This window comes from Taudactylus pleione, unplaced genomic scaffold (assembly GCF_031769625.1).
Source record: "Taudactylus pleione unplaced genomic scaffold, aTauple2 ptg000156l, whole genome shotgun sequence".
Taxonomy (NCBI): Eukaryota; Metazoa; Chordata; class Amphibia; order Anura; family Myobatrachidae; genus Taudactylus; species Taudactylus pleione.
Genome location: NW_028284558.1, coordinates 1,195,939 through 1,214,275, shown reverse-complemented (window position 1 = coordinate 1,214,275; position 18,337 = coordinate 1,195,939). Strand labels below are relative to the sequence as shown.

General features: G+C 44.4%; 1 protein-coding gene across 1 annotated transcript in view; it reads left to right on the top strand.

Annotated features, from left to right (window-relative positions):
- Positions 1 to 18,337, top strand: part of LY75 (lymphocyte antigen 75) — a 185,778-nt gene that overhangs the window by 131,360 nt on the left and 36,081 nt on the right. Inside the window, exons 22-26 of the mRNA XM_088474805.1 lie at positions 248 to 353; positions 531 to 691; positions 788 to 917; positions 14,804 to 15,030; positions 15,126 to 15,291. Of these exons, the coding sequence (XP_088330931.1) occupies positions 248 to 353; positions 531 to 691; positions 788 to 917; positions 14,804 to 15,030; positions 15,126 to 15,291 (790 nt within the window). The remainder of the gene's footprint in view (positions 1 to 247; positions 354 to 530; positions 692 to 787; positions 918 to 14,803; positions 15,031 to 15,125; positions 15,292 to 18,337) is intronic.

The window sequence follows — 18,337 nt, the reverse complement described above, 5'->3', positions numbered from 1 at the left end:
AGCATAGCTTTGCCAAGTCTACCTATGGGACAGAAAAACAGAGGCGGTGTCATTACTTTTTAATCAGCCCTTGTTACCACAATCAGGTAGTCCTTTTCCTTGTATGTTTTCCAAATGGTTATATGTAGCCCAGAACAAAGGTTTATCTGTAGCTGTAAAACATCACCACTTTGTGGGAGCTCATGTATAAATGTTTAAGTTATGTCCATGCTTAAACTGTAATTATAATTGTTTTTCTTATTTTTAGTGCTTTTTAAAAGTGCCAGAAAAATATTTAATATTTAAAGACGCAAACAAATATTGCTTTACGTTCGGGGGAACTCTTCCTTCAATCTCAAATCAGCTCGAACAAGGTAAACGGTGATTTTAATGTAATATTTGGTGCAAGATTACCCCCCTAGATGCACACATGCATGTGATTGTGCCCTATCCCAAACGTGCATGATTGCTCCATGCCCACTCCCATCACACGTGTGCTGCAACACTTGTATATGTATGTATATAAAATAAAATTATTCTTTCTCTTTAAGATTTCATTACCTATTTAAGTGCAGACACAAAGCAAAAGTTTTGGATTGGTCTCAGACTTACCATGATTAGTCCTCAAACCACTTGGCTCGATGGTCGAGAAATCACCTACAAAAACTTCAATCCAATATTACAAGGGAGAATCAAGAAGTTTGAATTTGATGTAGGTGTTGTATTTATTTAGTTGTTTATATTCCAGACTGTGAGCAGTTTTCCCCTCTATATACTATAAATACATTTTTCTTTTTTTTATCTACAGCGAAACGACGTGGAGAAAAACCAGCAGTGTGTGTTTTTCCTGAATGATCCCAAATCATCATTTATTGGGACGTGGGATTTCACAGCTTGCTCAGACTCCAAATATGTGACAATATGTCAAAAAAGTATAGGTATGACTTTCTTAATTTTATTTTTAAATTGAGTGATATTTTATTGATTTATCAAACTTTAACATATAAAAGAAAAAACAGCAGAAAATACAATATCCAAAGAATTTTGTAGTGCAAAAAAAAATATATCATATGTTGCATGTACTGGAATTCGAACCATAAAAAAATCACCAGGCATGTAGAAAAATATCAATTCATGGATTAACTGAGTAAAACATAAACAACAATACATACATATTGAATCAAAGCATCAAATATTTGTACTGTAAAGAGATTCAATAACTACTACACCTAACATACTAAAATAAAAAATAAAAATAAATATATATTAATATGTTAAAGAAAAATAGGGTACATCTTCTAAATTATCACTTGAGAAAAAATAAATAAAAAGCAATTGAATAAAAATATTATACATCTTTGGTTGGTATAGCCACACTTCCCATGTGCCTCAGCACTGAAAATGTAGTACTCAAAAACAATAAAGCCGGGAACCCTAGAACTACTAGTACCTGTCTAACAGCAATCATCCAAAAAAAAGAAACAGAACAGTTAGGATGAGCACTAACCATGTCCATAACCTCATGCCTAAAAAGACTATTCATCTATCTGGAAGAGCATATCTAGTGTTTTGCCACCTACTCCAAACACGGTCATATTTAACTTCAGCCTTTCTAGTCATATATAAATATTTTCATGTTGAACTGTGGCATGAACCAGGGACAACCAGGTAGTAAAATCTGACCCATGGAAGGCAATCCAAGAGCGGGCCACAATCACTTTAGCCAGCGTGCAAACATTAATAATATACTTTGTGCAATACAGGTTGAGTCTCCCATATCCAAAATGCTTGGGACCAAGGGTATTTTGGATATGGTATGCAAAAAATAATTGCATACTATATTGAAATGTCTTAGGAATAGGGCCCAAATCTAAGCATAGAATGCATTTATGAATCATATACACCTTATACACACAGCCTGAAGGTAATTTTATACAATATTTTCAATAATTTTGTGGCTCAAACAAAGTTTTTGTGTACATACATGAAATTCATTTATGTTTCATATACACCTTATACACACAGCCTATAGGTCATTTTATACTTTATTTTTAATAATTGTGTGCCTTAATAAAGTTTGTGTGCATTGAACCATCAAAAATCAAAAGTTTCACTATCTCAGTTATGCTAAAAATATTCCGTATTTCGGAATATTTGGATATGGGAGACTCAACCTGTAATTGTCCAGAATATTATCATCCAGAATACCCAGACAACAAGCCATTGGTGTAATAAAGGTTGGATGGATCCCAGTATTAGATAAGACATCCTTAACTTTACCCCAAAAGGTATGAGCTGTAGGACATGCCCAAGCCAGTGTCCAAAATGTACCATTAGCTGCCTGACATTTTGGACACTGGCTTGAATCACAGCCTCCAAACTTCAATAATCGAACAGGAGTTAAATATGATCTATGCAACAGAAATAATTGAATTTGTTGAAACCTTATGGATGCTTTGGAGATACAAAGGCAGTCAAGGGCTCTGTCCCATTCACTATCATTCAAAGGACCCGCATCTACCTCCCATTTCTTCCTCAGGGTCCATAGGGATCCACAGGGATACCATGGGGTAATGTGGTTGGAGAGATCCAGGCACCAAACAGTTAAAGCTTTCAACTCCCAGGTTGCCTTGGGTCCTCCGTATATACCCTTAGTCACAGGCCTTCAGTTGTTTGTTTGGTGCGGCAGGATCAAGACGCACCTTTTTTGTAACGGGACTGCTCGTGCAGTCATTAGCTTTCATTTTATGTTTTATTTTATTTTTGAGTCAGCAGTACTCAGCGTCTGTATTAAGACGCAGATAATGCGACTCCATCTACCTCCGCCGGCCCAAAACATCAGTAATTGTGCTGGTGATTTTGGCGGGTCTCTGCTTAGCTTGCTAGCAGCTGAACTGCATCCGGACGCACGGAGATGACAGGTAAGGCGATTCTTCGCTTACGGGGAAACGCGCTTGGCAGTCCTTGCTTCTGGTGTCAGAGACGCACCAGAAGCCGCTGCAGTCACGGCCGGCGATTCGATTCCCGTCAGCGGCAGCCCGACATCAGCAGAGTTCCGAGCAGCGGAAGCCCGACAGCGCTGGAAATCCCGATCGTGGATAGGTGAGTATCTACTAACCTAACCCCCCTAACCCTAACCCTCCTTAGGGCTGCCTAACCCTAACTTCCCCCCCAAGTGCCTAACCCTAATCCCCCCTCTAAGTGCCTAACCCTAACCACCCCCTTCCCCGCTGCCTAAAACTAAGTCCCCCGGGGTGGTGCCTAACCCCAAGTCCCCCCCGGGGGTGCCTAACCCTCCCTCCCCCTAGCCTAACCCTCCCGGGGGGTGCCTAGCCCTAAGTCCCCCCCGGGAGCCCTAAACCTAACCCTCCCCCCCCACGGCTGTCCACTCGTGGCGCCCGGCATCACTACGATCGTGATGCCGGGCGCCGGTCTCCCGGCGTCGGGGAAATGCGGGCGTCTACATCTAGACGCCCGGCATTTCACCCTTGCCGGGATATGACAGTCGGGAAGCCGGCTGCCGGTATTTAGGCAGTCGGCTTCCCGATTGCTTCCCCCTATTTGGGAAGAGCTGCAGTGGATGCTGGAATTTTTGCTTCCAAAGCATCAGCAGCTTCAGTAGTAGCACGCAGGGCAATTTGGTTAAGATCCTGAAAGGCTTGATACAGGATCAAACAAAGCTCTAGAAACTTTACCTTTCCAGAGAAAGATACTTTTTGGAGCAGAGTTAGACAAGATAATTTCTACTCTGGCAGCTTCAAAATCAACAGGATTGCCATCTACGCCTACAGTAAAACCTAAGCAGTTTTTCTTTTGGCCTTCGGAAGAGCAAAGGAATACTTTATTAGAATCAGGTAGTTTTTGCAAGACAACAAGGCAACAAACTAGGAGGTCGGGGCCGACAAAACATCCAGTTTCTAAACAGGGCGACAAACCTTCGGCCTGATGGGGCGGGCCTCCTCCTGGGGGATCCCAGGGTGGGAGGCCGACTTTTTCAATTTGCGGATTATTGGCGTCAAACAACAATAGATGCCTGGGTCCGAGAAGCGGTCTCTCAGGGGTATGCCCTTACTTTCAGGAGGAATCCTCCCCATAAGTTTTTTTTTTTTTTTGCACAGATCCCCCAACAGATGCGGTCAAGACCTTGGCCCTTCAGGAGGCTATTCAATCTCTACTGCAGGCAGGGTAATAATCCCGGTCCGTGTGTAAGTGGTTATTATTCCAATCTGTTTTTGGTTCAGAAACCAAATGGGGCTTTTTGACCTATCCTAAACCTAAAAACCCTCAACAGGTTTATCCCTATTCCCAATTTTCGTATGGAACTCTCCAGTTTTTGGCAATGGAGCCTGGGGATTTTATGGTTTCATCATTCATTTGGACATTCAGGATGAGTATCTACATGTTCCCATTATGTCATCCCACTGAAGATTTCTATGGTTTGCTGCCCTGCAGCAACATTGCCAATATCGGGCACTGCCTTTTGGTCTGTCGATGGCCCTTCAGGCCTTTACCAAAATTATGGTAGTCATGACTGCTTACCTAAGGCGTCACGGTATCCGAATACTTCCATATCTGGACAACCTTCTGATATTGGCACAGACTCCAGTTGTTTTGCAAAACCATCTTCAATTGACAATAGTTTGTCTGCCAAGGCACGGCTGAATCATCATTTGGAAAAAATCATCTCTTGTTCCAACACAGCAGATGGTACATCTGGGAGCATTTCTGGATTCTCAGGCACAAAGGGTGTTTCTGCCAGAGGACAAGTTTACAGCTTTATCATTGCAGATACGCAATCTGTTACGTAAGTGAAGAGTATACATTCTATCAGCAATGCAGGTCCTGGGATCAATGGTATCCACTTTCGGCATGGTGGTGTATGCTCTGTTCCACTCCAGTTCTCTGCAAAGATTGATTCTCTTCAGGTGGAACTGACAGTATCATCTAATAAGGTCCCAGAGGATCCTCCTCACTTCCGGAGGTTCGCCTCCCCCTCCTGTGGTGGCTGAACAAGTACCATCTGAAAAAAGGGAGTCCTTTCTGGATTCCAAATTCGGTGCTTCTCATCACGGACGCCAGTTTTCGTGGATGGGGGGCAGTGACAGGTCATCACACCTTTCAGGGAAGATGGACAAATCAGGAAATTCATCTGCCAATAAACATTTTTGGAACTGCGAGCAGTATACAGAGCACTGATCATGGCACAGGACCTGCTCCAGGGCAGGCCAGTCCAGATCCAGTCCAACAATGCAATTACAGTAGCCTATCTCAATCATCAAGGAGGCACACAAAGTCTTGCAGCAATGAAGGCAGTGACAAGAATTCTGATTTGGGCAGAACGTCCTCTTCCGGCCATCTCGCCAATATTCATACCGGGAGTTCTCAATTGGGAAGCAGATTTCCTAAGTCATCAAGACATACACGCTGGAGAGTGGGATCTCCATCTGGGAGTGTTTCTGCTCCTGGTAAACAAGTGGGGTCTACCAGAAGTAGATCTCTTGGCATCACGTCACAGCCGCAAGATCCCCAGGTTCAGGTCCAGGTCCAGAGACCCATCAGCAGCATTCGTGGATGCACTACCAGTAAGATGGGACTTCAAGCTGGCGTATCTCTTTCCCCCGATTTCCCTCCTCCCAAGAGTTATCAGGAAATTCAAGCAGGAAGGCGGAACAGTAATACTGGTTTCTCCGGCTTGGCCCGGACGTCATTGGTTCAGTCCGTATCCTCCACCTCTGCGGCAGGACCTGCTAATGCAGGGTCCCTGCCAACATCCGGACTTACCTCGTCTAGCTTTGACGGAGTGGCTCTTGAACCTTCCATCTTCAGAGCCAAGGGTTTTGCCAGCTCTGTGATTCAAACGATGCTTAGAGCACGAAAGCCTTCCTCTGCTCGCATCTATTATAGTTTGGAATTCCTTTGGTCAGTGGTGTTCCCGTAGGAAGTATGACCCTAAACTGTTTAGGGTTTCCCGGGTTCTGGGTTTTCTCCAGGCTGGATTAGACCTTGGTCTCCATCTGGCTACATTGAGAGTACAAGTTTCTGCACTCTGTCTGGTTCCAAAGAAAGATTGCTTCTTTGCCAGATATTAGAGGTTTGTTTTCAGGGGGTTCTGCGAGTTCAGCCTCCTTTTGTCCCACCGGTTGCACCATGGGATCTGTCTTTGGTTCTTAAGGGGCTACAGGTTTCCCCATTTGAACCACTGGACTCTGTAGACTTGAAATGGTTCACAGCAAAGACACTTTTTCTCCTCGCTATCCATTCTACACGCAGAGTCTCTGATGATTTGACAGCGCTCTCTTATCGCTCCCCATTTTTGATTTTTCACCAGGATATAGCTGTTCTGAGGCTTACTTTTCTAAGGTAGTGTCCCATTTTCATGTAAATTAAGAAATTGTAGTTCCAGCTTTTCAGGCTCCAGACCTTTCTGTAGGTGAAGCCTCCCTGGATGTAGTTCGTGCTCTCCGTAACTACAGTATGTGGTGCGTACAAACTCTGTTAGAAAATCAAATGCTCTTTTTGTATTATATGGTGTTCACAAACGAGGATGGCCAGCTAACAAGCAGATCCTGGCTCGATGGTTACGTATGACTATCTCTCAGGTGTACACACAGGCTGATCTCCCTGTACCAAGCACGGTGACAACACATTCTTCTCGGTCTGTAGGGCCATCGTGGGCATTTAGTCGTGGTGCCACTGCTGAGCAATTGTGCAAGGCAGCCACGTGGTCTTCTGTCCACAGCTTTCTTAGGTTTTATGCCTTTGATACTTTTGCCTCTCAGGATGCTTCCTTTGGGCAATATGCTCTCCTTTCTGTAAAGGAGCGTCCCCCACCTTAGAGGAACTGCTTTAGGACATCCCATGGTATCCATGTGGATCCCTATGGACCCTGAAGAAGAAAATTGGAGTTATGGTAAACTTACCGTGATAACTTTCTTCGAGGTCCATAGGGTCCACAGGGCACCCATCCTGACACACTTGGCTTCATTGGGTTATTTTTTCTTTTGGTCACGGATTCCCTCATCTTGTCTGAGAGTGTTTCTGGTGTACGATTGATTTTCCTTCTCCTCTTTCCCTGCCTGCCTTGAGGCTTGGTTACACAACTGAAGGCCTATGGCTAGGGGTGGGGTATATATGGAGGAGGACTCGAGGCATCCTGGGAGCTGAAAGCTTTAACTGTTTGGTGCCTGGATCTCTCCAACCAAATTACACAGTGCATCTGAACACCTTGCTTGTGTGCTATACAAGTGCCATCTCCTTGTGCAACAGTGCGTCTAACAATCCTGCCTGTGTGCTAAACAAGTGCCATCTCCTTGTACAACAGTGCATCTGAACACCTTGCCTGTGTGCTAAACAAGTGCCATCTCCTTCTGCAACAGTGCGTCTGAACACCTTGCCTGTGTGCTATACAAGTGCCACCTTCTGGTGCAGCAGTGTGTCCGAACACCTCACTTGCTCGCAGTTACAAGTACCTTCTCTTGGTGCAGTAGTGTGTCAACACTACTGAGTCTGTGTTCAATTACAAATATCAACTCTACTGTGCTTCTTTCTGAAGTGCATCTCTTTGGTCATTGTTGTATTGGTCTCTATTCCCGCTGGTATCGGAGACCTGACCAAAGTGCCACGACCTGCTTGCTGGGTGCAACTCAAACACATATCCCGCTTGGAGGGGTCACTGGTGAACACCTTCCAGCAGGTTAGACTCCGCGCCTTTGGTCAGGTCTCGCCAACATCCGATACTCGTGGATGAGGAGTTCATACACCCAGGCCCCACGCCTCCAATTACTCTCCAAACCCGGGATCTCAGCTTCCACCCCCTCAATAGGGGATCTCCCAGAGTCAAACTTGACAGTTTGTTCAAGACCAGTGGAAGCTTGTATAACCAGGAGGCAGCGCATCATGAAGTGTCTCAATATCTTCAGGAACTGTCTGGGCAGTTGCTCGCAATTCAGTCTACTCTAGCTACACTACTTCCTCCTTCCTCGGTGTCTGCTCTCCCAACTCCTCCAGTTCATTTTCCCGTTCCAGTGACTCAGAAGTCTTGTCTTCAATTGGCGTCTCCTGAGCGTTTTGATGGGAACCCGAGGTGAGGCCGAGGCTTCATCATTCAGTGCGAAATACAATTCGAGTGCCTGCCACAGAACTTCCCAATGTCTAAATCTAAAGTGGCCTACATCATTTCACTTCTGTCTGCACCCCTTTGTATTGGGTCTCTCCATTATGGGAGTGAGCGAATCCCCTTGTGTTTAATTACAACAACTTCATTTCTTCCTTCAAAAGAATCTTCGATGAGCCAGGCCATACTGCCTCTGCCTCGTCTGATCTGCTTCGAGTTCGCCAAGGGACCCGTACTGTGGGCCAGTACGTGGTCCATTTCCAAACGATTGCAGCTGAATTGAAATGGAACGACGAGGCCCTCAAAGCCGCCTTCCTACATGGACTATCAGAGAAAATAAAAGATGATCTAGCCTCTCGAGATCTTCCAGAATCCTTCTCTGAAGGCAAAATGATCGATTTCGGAATCAAATAGTACCTAATGCACGTTCTTCTTCTCCAACGACAAATAAGGAAGAACCTATGCAGGTTAATAGGTCCCTGTTGTCCACGACTGAACGTACCCATCGATTCCAGAACAAACTCTGGGCCTGATTCAGAGCCGGACGCTATTTGCGGACGGTCGTTCCAAAAAAGTAGCCGGCTATTTAAATTGAGCGCTCGCTCTTTGCAGTTTGTTGACTCCTCTATGTCTGAGCAGTTCAGGCTAAAAGACAACCAAGTGACGTGGTCGATGACGCTCCTTTACTAATTATACACTCCCATTAAACGCCCTTTTGACCGTTTGGCACGCCTGCGTTCGGATCTCCACTCCCCCGTTTTCAAGCACCTTCCCCTGTTACCACCCACAAACGGTACATTCTGTCAATCAAATTAGCAGCCCCTCGCTGTTTTGCGAGCGCACGATTTCCGACCGCAATGACTGGTTTGCGCATGCGCATTACGACCCATACGCATGCGCAGTTGTGCGAACATCGCTCAGAGCGAACGAGCGGCCGCTTACGAGCGGCTCTGAATCAGGCCCTCTGCCTTTATTGTGCTGCTCCAGATCACATTCTTAAGAATTGTCCTCTGCTTGCGGGAAACGCAAGACCCTAACTGGTTTTGAGGGCGTCCAGTTGGGGATAGTTATCAAGCCAACTCATTTAATGGATAGTCTTTTATCGGTGTCTCTTTTCCACAAGTCTAGGACAAAAAATGTGAAAACTTTAGTTGATTCTGGAGCCGCTGGAAATGTTATTTCTGAGTCCTTGGTACAATCGTTGGGCATTCCAGTTATTCCTCTTCCCAACAAACTGACCCTTTCGGGGGTAGACGGCAACATCATTCTAAAAGAGTCCATTTCCTCTGTTACTGCTCCAGTGTCCCTCTGTGTTGGATGTCTCCATCAGGAAATATTAGTATTCCTAGTCCTCCCTAACTCCTCCTACGGATTAGTTTTCGGTTTGCCTCGGTTGAAACAACATAATCCTACATTAAACTTGTCAAATATTGAATTTCTTCTCTGGTGTCCGAACTGCCTTCACCGATGTTTGTCCCACGTACTTCCTGTGCATACTCAGCAAGTTTCTTCCAAATTCCCTGTTCCAGATCAATTGAAAGTTTCCTCTGCTCTCTCCCTGCCTGAGTCTTACCAGGACTTCACTGATGTTTTTTGCGAACAGGCTGCAGACAAATTACCTCCTCATCGTTCTGGAGACCGTTGCATAGATATTATTCCTGGGAAAATGCCACCCCGTGGCTGAGTGTACCCTCTTTCTGTTCCGGAAACTGCAGCAATGTCTGAATGCATTAAAGAGAATCTAGCCAAAGGATTAATCAGACCATCCTCTTCACCTGTTGGGGCTGGATTTTTCTTCGTACAAAAGAATGATGGAGGCCTCAGGCCATGCACAGATTATTGTGGCCTTAATCAAATCACTGTCAAGAACTGGTATCCTCTTCCTCTCATCTCTGAACTTTTTGACGAAGTTCGTGGGGCTCGCTTCTTCACAAAGCTAGAGCTCCACAGGGCTTACAATTTAATTTGTATCAAGGTGGGGGATGAGTCGAAAACCGCGTTTTAATACTCGAGATGGTCAATTCGAATACTTAGTGATGCCCTTTGGGTTATGTAACGCTCCTACAGTTTTTCAAGGTTATGCAAACGAGATTTTCAGAGATGTTCTTTATAACTTTGTCGTGGTCTACCTAGACGACATTTTGATTTTTTCTGAGGATTTACGATCACACCGGTGTCATGTACGAGACGTCCTGTCTCGTCTTGGAACCATTGTTTATACGGAAAACTTTCCAAGTGCCTTTTTGAGCAATCCTCTGTGCCATTCCTTGGACATATTATCTCTGGGAAATCCTTGGAGATGGATCCGGACAAGCTGAGTGCCATCCAAAATTGGCCTCAACCTAACTCATTGAAGGATACCCAACGATTTTTGGGAATTTCTAATTATTACGGAAGATTTATCTCTAATTTTTCTTCGCTGGTTGCGCCCATCACAGCACTCACAAAGAAAGGAGCTAATCCTTGCCACTGGACTCCCTCAGCGATACAAGCATTTCAAAACTTGAAAACAACCTTCTGTACTGCTCCAATTCTTCACCAACCCCAGCTTGATAAACCTTTCTCTCTGGAAGTCGATGCGTCATCTGTAGGAGTGGGAGCAGTGCTGTCTCAAACATCTGAGGATGGAAAAAATCATCTATGTGGGTTTTTCTCGTCAAAATTTTCCCAGACGGAGAAGAATTATACTATCAGAGACCAGGAGTTACTGGCGATGCGCTTGGCACTAGAGGAGTGGCAATATCTTCTGGAGGGTGCTACATTCCCTATCACCATCATCATGGACCATAAAAACTTGGTATACTTGCAAACTGCTCATTGTTTAAATGCCAGACAGGCTTGTTGGTCTCTCGTTTTTGCCAGATTTGATTTTAAGCTTCAGTTTTGCCCTGGTGTTCTAAACAAAAAAACTGACTCCTTGTCTCGGTCCTTTCTGACCACTCAGGAGGAAGAGGATCAATCCCAAGTTTATCCAATCCTGGACCCTCTTGTCTTTGCACCCACTCAGCTGCTGACTCCCCAACTGGCAAGATCTTTGTTGCTCCACAACTGCGTAAGAGCTTACAAACTTGGGCCCATGCCTCACTCTTCGCTAGACACTCTGGTATCCTCAAGACATGCAAATTTTTACAACGGTCCTACTGGTGGCCTACTGTGAGAAAGGACGTTCGAGATTTTATATCGTCCTGTGTTAAGTGCGTCCCACACAAGGTACCCCGCAGTAAAGTTGTTGGCCCATTACACCCTTTGGCAGTTCCAGTTGCTCCTTGGACTCATCTATACATGGACTTAATCGTGGAATTACCTCCTTCTAAAGGGCATAACACTATTTGGGTGATTGTGGATCGTTTCTCAAAGATGGCTCATTTTATCCCTGGCGAGAATATTTATTCAAGACGTCTTCAGATTGCATGGACTACCAGAGAAATTGTCTCAGATCGAGGGGTAAAATTTGTAGCCAAATTTTGGGAAGCACTCTGCGCTACCTGCAGAATTAAGTTGAAGTTTTTCACCGCCTATCATCTTCAAATGAACGGTCAAACCGAGATGGTAAATCAAGAGCTGGAGACCTTCATTAGACTTTGTATCCTCCTCACAAGACGACTGCATTGATCTGTTGCCTTGAGCTGAGTTTTCTCATAACTTCAGGTATCATTCATCTTCTGGCTCCATGACATTTTTTACAGTGTATGGCAGACATCTTCGAGTGCCTGACTTCCAAGAATTGCCATCCATGGAAGTACCAGTTGTGACTAATTTGGTGGGCTCATTTATGCAGATTTATGGAAAAATATAAATTCTTCGTTGAAGAAATCCTCGAGTAGCTACAAAAAATTGGGAGATGGGGTATGGCTATCGTCCAAGAACATTTGCTTATAAGTACCCAGCATGAAGTTCGCTCTGCGTTTTATTGGGCTATACCGCATCCTCAAAATAATTAATCCAATGGTGTATAACTATAAACTGGAGCTTCCACCTCCACTGAAGATCTCAAAAACTTTTCATATTTCCCTCTTACGTCCTTTGATCCTTAACCAATTTCAATGTTCCTCTCCTAAAACACCTCAAGTACAGACTCAAAAGGGTGTCGAATTTGAGATTGAAAAGATTCTTGACTCTTGTTATCTATCCAACTGTCTTCAGTACCTTATTGATTGAAAGGCTTATGGACCTGAAGGATCAAGGCTTCTGACGTTCACGCTCCTCAACTTGTCTGAGCTTTTCATAGGAAATTTCCTGATAAGCCTTGTGAGTGTCCGGAGTCCTCCCTGAAAAGGGGGGGTACTTTCAGGATTCAGCCTAGGATCTGCCATTGCTTACCCCAACACTGGCTTTCCCTGACTCCTTGTGCAGTCAGACACCTGGTGCAGCGGCAGGTGATGTGCTGAGGATTCTGCCTTAGGTGCTAGTGACTTCCCTGTGCGGCCCTGTGTCTTGCCCATCGTGATGTCCGTCATGGGCGCCGCCATGACAGTCCTTCTCATTTGACAGTTCTCCCAACCAATGGTAGCATGGTCTCGGTCAGCTGACACTGTCTTCCTATCAGCGGCTACCCTAGGGTATATATACTTGACCCGGGGCACCAGGAGGTTGCCTGAACAACGTTGTAGTCACTGGTGTATACTAGCCGTCTCTTATTTCCAGGTTCCATTGCTGTTATACTTTCGAGTTATTAGAAGTGTCATCTCCGTGTGCAACAATGCAGCTGAACACCTTGCCTGTGTGCTATACAAGTGCCACCTCCTTGTGCAACAGTGCGTCTAACATCCTGCCTGTGTGCTATACAAGTGCCACCTTCTGGTGCAGCAGTGCCTCCGAACACCCCACTTGCTTGCAGTTACAAGTACCTCCTCTTGGTGCAGTATTGCGTCAACACTACTGAGTCTGTGTTCAATTACGAATGCTTCTGAATATATACTCTACGGTGCTTCTGGCCGTTGTTGTATTGGTCTCTATTTCCGCAGGTATCGGATACCTGACCAAAGGGCCACGACCTGCTTGCTGGGTGCAGCACAAACCCATATCCTGCTTGGAGAGGTCACTGGTGAGCACCTCCCAGTAGGTTAGACTCCGCACCTTGGTCAGGTCTCGCCAACATCCGATAATCGTGGATGAGGAGATCATACATACAGGCCCCACACCTTCAATTACTCTCCCAACCAGGGACCTCAGCTTCCACCCCCTCAATAGGGGATCTTCCAGAGTCAAACTTGACAGCAGGATGGTAATTTAAGCCTTGGAGAGAGATAAAGTGAATGGAGATAAAGTACCAACTAATCAGCTTCTGTCATTTTTCAAACATAGCCTGTAAAGTGACAGTTAGGAGCTGATTGATTGGTATTTTATCTCCATATGCTTTTCTCTCTCCAAGGCTTAGTACAAAACTTGTTGCGTATGATAAATGGTGCTGCAGCCAATCAGCTCCCAACTGTCATCTGTTGACAGTTGGGAGCTGATTGGCTGGAGCACCATTTATCATACCCAACAAGTTTTATCACTCTTGGGGGGGATGCATCATGGCGTTATGCATGAAGGAATGCGCAAAGGACCGCTCTCTTGGTAAGAGTGGCCCTTTGCGAATGAGGGACTTCAGGGTCTAAGACCCAGAAGCCCCTCTGGGGTCGCCCTGCGCAGAAGGATGCACGCGCCGAGGGGGTGCTGGGAGGAGATGGCATTACCCACCGCAACCACTTGGTGCATATGAGAAATGCGATCAAACCAGCATTTTCGGGGTTTGACCGCATTTCTCCCCTTGCTGCATCCCGCCAGTTGTGAGTGATAAAACTCGTTGATAAATGAGGCCCATAGACGCCTATCTGCCTAAAGATTTCAAAAACAAAATGTCAGGTTTTGCTGAAATGTGGCAGTTTACTGTAGTTGCAAATTGAGGTAAGGCACTTGCACCGTATTTAAAATTATACTATTTTAAAAGCGATCTAGTTGGGAAATTTGCAGATGAAATAGAATTCACAAATACTAGTAGACTATCAACTAGGTAGCAACGCTGTGATAGTAGTTCTAAATTTTCTAAAATCCTTGGATGCATTGCACTGTTTTTTTAAGTGTGCTTAGTCGTAACACTTTATACTGCACAAAATTAGAGTTCAACTATGAAATTGGTACATTTTGGACAAAGTGTATAGCTGTTAGAATTCTATGTTCAACTCTGAAAACTGTTTTGTATTTTCAGTTTTCATGATAGAAGCACTTGCTGGACAAACTGCGAATTAACTGGTAGAAACATATGAAGAAATAAGAGAGTAAAACATATCATCATAGAGTAGTTGACAATGGTCAAAAAGCTGCATAAAATACTAAAAAGACAGTCTGAGACATTGAAGAGGTGCCAGGAGTTTTTGTTGCTCTTAATTACTGCACGTATTGAAAGTAGAGATGATTGGTTTGGTTTTCCTGAAAAACAAACACACCCAAACTTTGGGGTTCCGAGTCGAGTCAAATTGAGTCCCAGCTCGTATCACTTTTGGGGTTATGAGTAGCACCAAATCCTGGCTCGGGTCTGCCGTAAATTCGGAACTCTTTTGGTTTTGACACTGCCCCAAGTATGAGAACATGGTTAAAAGATAGAGGACCATACACACAAATGTGTTTCTCCAGTGTAATGTTTTGTTTATTCATTGCAAGTTGCTTATTTAAGGTTTATTCTGCTCTTATTTCTAGCTCTTTATTTTATTATACGATGATTATTTTCAGGTGAGAATGTGACATCAACGCAGACTGTTGTACCAGAAGACATAGAATACAAAGGGAAAAAGTACAAATTCATTCACCGCAACATGACCTGGTACACAGCTTTGTTGGAATGTAAAAGCAAAGATATGGAACTGGTCAGTATAACTGACGTATACCAGCTTTCCTTTCTCACGGTCACTGTTGCCCAATCTGGCCATCCAACGTGGATCGGACTCTCTAGCAGAAATGTAAGGGTTTTTATTTTTCTTCTAAAACTCCATTATTTTTGTAGCCATTTTTACCTGTTCATTATTTTAACTTTTTAAATGTATTTAAATACCAGGATGGGATCCATTACAGATGGCAGGATGGAAGTCCGGTTACACTAAATCGATGGTCAGAGGAAATTCAAGAGGATGGGGATTGTGTTTTTCTGGCTCTTGATGGCACCTGGAAAACTGAAAGTTGTGACATCGAGTTACCTGGAGCAATTTGTCATGTACCACCAAGTAAGATTGTTTGCCTGTATGTATTAATGTTCCTTGGGTAGCAGCCCCCTCATGGTTTGATTTTGATTGAACTTCTTCGAAAGGTGCCCTGTCTCACCATCGGGACAAAACCCTGAATTGTGTCTCAATCACAGAGTAGCTAACAGAACTAGCAAACGTGTTTTGAAGAATTTTGTTCCAATCACTCTCCTCTAAATCAAGTTGCAAGTCTCGCTCAATCAAAAGTGCATAATCCCTTGAGAGAAAATGCGTCGGGTGTAAATGGGCCAGGCACAAATCCTCAAAGGGAGTCAGAGATCTAGATCCCGCTGTTCGAACATCATTCCTTTGCAGAAAATGCTTCAATTGTAAATATCTCCAAATCTCAAAAGGGGAAGATCCCATTTAGCCTGCAGAGTAGAGAAGGAGAGCACAGATTCTACTTAACATTTAACTAGCACCTTCTAGAAGATAATAGCTAGAATCTGATTGGTTGCTATGGGCAACATCAATTTTAAAACTCACTTCTAAAAACTCTCTCTTTTGTAAATTTAACCCTAGTCTCAATCAAATCAGATAGGATTTGAGGGGATGGGGAAGACTTATGTGTTGTTTCCAATACTCTAAGCTGCTGGAACAGGGCAATTTTCCTACTCGTTTTCTCACGCTTGAGCATTGAACCCAGTTGGACAAGTTTCCCCCGTAAAACACATTTATAAGCCTCCCACACTGTGACCCCAGAGACCTTGGGTTTCTTAGTAAAGGAAAAGTAATCTTTAATTGCCTCAACCATTTGAGACTTACAGCGTGGATCGGGCAGAATTTGTTCATTAAGACGCCACACACATTGCTTTGAATAGGGGCATGAGGTCTCGAGGGTCAGAGAAATGGGGGCGTGGTCCGACCGTGTAATAAGGCCTATGGTAGTGGAACGAACCAAATGGAGAAATCTATGTGGAAGCAGGACATAATCTACTCTGGAGTATACGTCGTAGGGCTTAGAGTAAAACATGTAGTCTCTGTCCCCCGGGTGCTGCAGTTGCCAAGTGTCAACCAACTGGTGGTCATGAAGAGTGCATCTAACCTTGCGATGGGAAGTCAGCGAGAGTCTATCAGGTGTTCCGGCTGGAGAGACCAATTCAGATCACCCGCAATAACCAGAATACCTATGACCAGCAAGGCAATCCGATCCAAGACGGTGGAGAGAAATGACGGCTGATTCTGGTTGGGAACATAAAGATTAATAAATATATAAAGTTGACCAAATAACGTGCACTTAACCAACAGTGTCCTGCCCTCCTCCAAAGCTACCGAGGTCACATCTTGAAAATAAAAAAATTAAGAAGAAATAAACTAAAAACAGAGAACACATAATAAGAATCATACAGAAAAATAACTTATGAACACTATTGCCACTTGGGAGCTCGGGCGTGAGGAGCCCAAGAGTAATCGGGCAGTAAGGGGGATCATCGGGGGTCAGCGACACCAGCAACCCTGATTAAGAAACCAGTTTATACAAGACACCCTAAATACATTACAGAGAAGACATTACAGATAAAGTCAAATTGGTGTCACGTAGTATATAGTAAAAACAGTTAAATAACATAACCAGACAGATCGAACCAAGGGTGCCCCTTAGGGAAAACTGGTTGGTAATATCATCTTACTGAAACATACATGAATAATATAACAGAAATAATGTGATAACACATTTAAAAGGACATGCAATCGGAGAAGGACCAAAGGGAGGATTAGACTTGCCAGATTCCATACAGGTCACCAACCAGGAACCTAAAAAAAAAAAAAAATGAGAAACAGCAAGGGAGAGAAACAAAGAAAATTCTTTCTCAATAGAAACATCTGGAAAATACATTGAGTCCCCTTGCTAGGTGTATGGAAGACAGTACAGAATATACTAAGACCATCACTCGGGAGCCAGAGGCACAGACTTGTGGTGGTTAGTAGGAGGTTTCGGGTTGCGACACACCAGTTGCCAGTCATTGTTAGGATGAGAAAGCTCTGTTGGGATAGAACCCAAAAGAGACTCTTGCCAGTCCGGAAGAGACACTAAAGGAATGCTCAGGGTGGAAGCGAAGGAGGACAGATCAGCTGGATCTTTGATGGTAGACAACTTGCCGTTGTGGTAGACTTGAAGGCTATAGGAGAACCCCCAACTGTATTTGATCTCAAGCTTCCGTAGTTCGGCAGTAAAAGGTTGTAAAGCCCTGCGTTTTTGGAGTGTCGACCAAGATAAATCCTGAAAGATCTGAATCTGTTGATTGTCGACATTTATGACATCCAAACGACGAACCTTACGTAGGATATCCTCCTTCTGGGAATAATAATGTAGCTGGCAGATAATATCTCTCGGGTGGTCTGACGGGGCTCCTCTGGGATGCAAGGCACGATGAGCTCTATCAAACTCTATATGAGAGTTGGGATCTCTGCCCAGAAGGTTGTTGAAGATCTTGGTGAGTAAGTCAACAAGGCCTTGTGGCGGGATATCCTCCGACACCCCTCTGATCCGCAAATTATTCTGCCTCCCTCTATTGTCTCACCTTTCCTTTCCTCCTCCACTTAGGGGCTGATGAAGAAGACACACAACCGCATATTTCCACCAATGTCCCGAGCTTTAGATGCGCAGCAACAGTAGCACACACGTTTGATGTACGTCAGGCATGTGTCACAGGCGCTTGTACTCATGTTTAATTCAATTTGTTAATGTGCAACAAAATATTTGCTATTAGGCATCGCTCAAACTACAAAAGCCTCCCTAATATAGCCACACTCATAGAAGCGTATAATGTATCTTAGAGTCGTAACTAGACTTTTTGGTGCCCTGTGCCAGAGAGAGCATTGGGGCCCCCCTCCCCATTTTTTAAATAAGGACATAAGATATTGCCCCTGAAAAAGGGCCATGGCCTCATGGGGTAGGGCCAGGGAAGATATAGGGAAGGCCAGGAGATGCTGGGTATAAAAGATGAGGAAGCTACAAGTGGAAATTATAATAAACAGGAAAACTGACAGGCCCAAATAGCGCCCTCTGCCCTGCGGTGCCCTGTGCCAT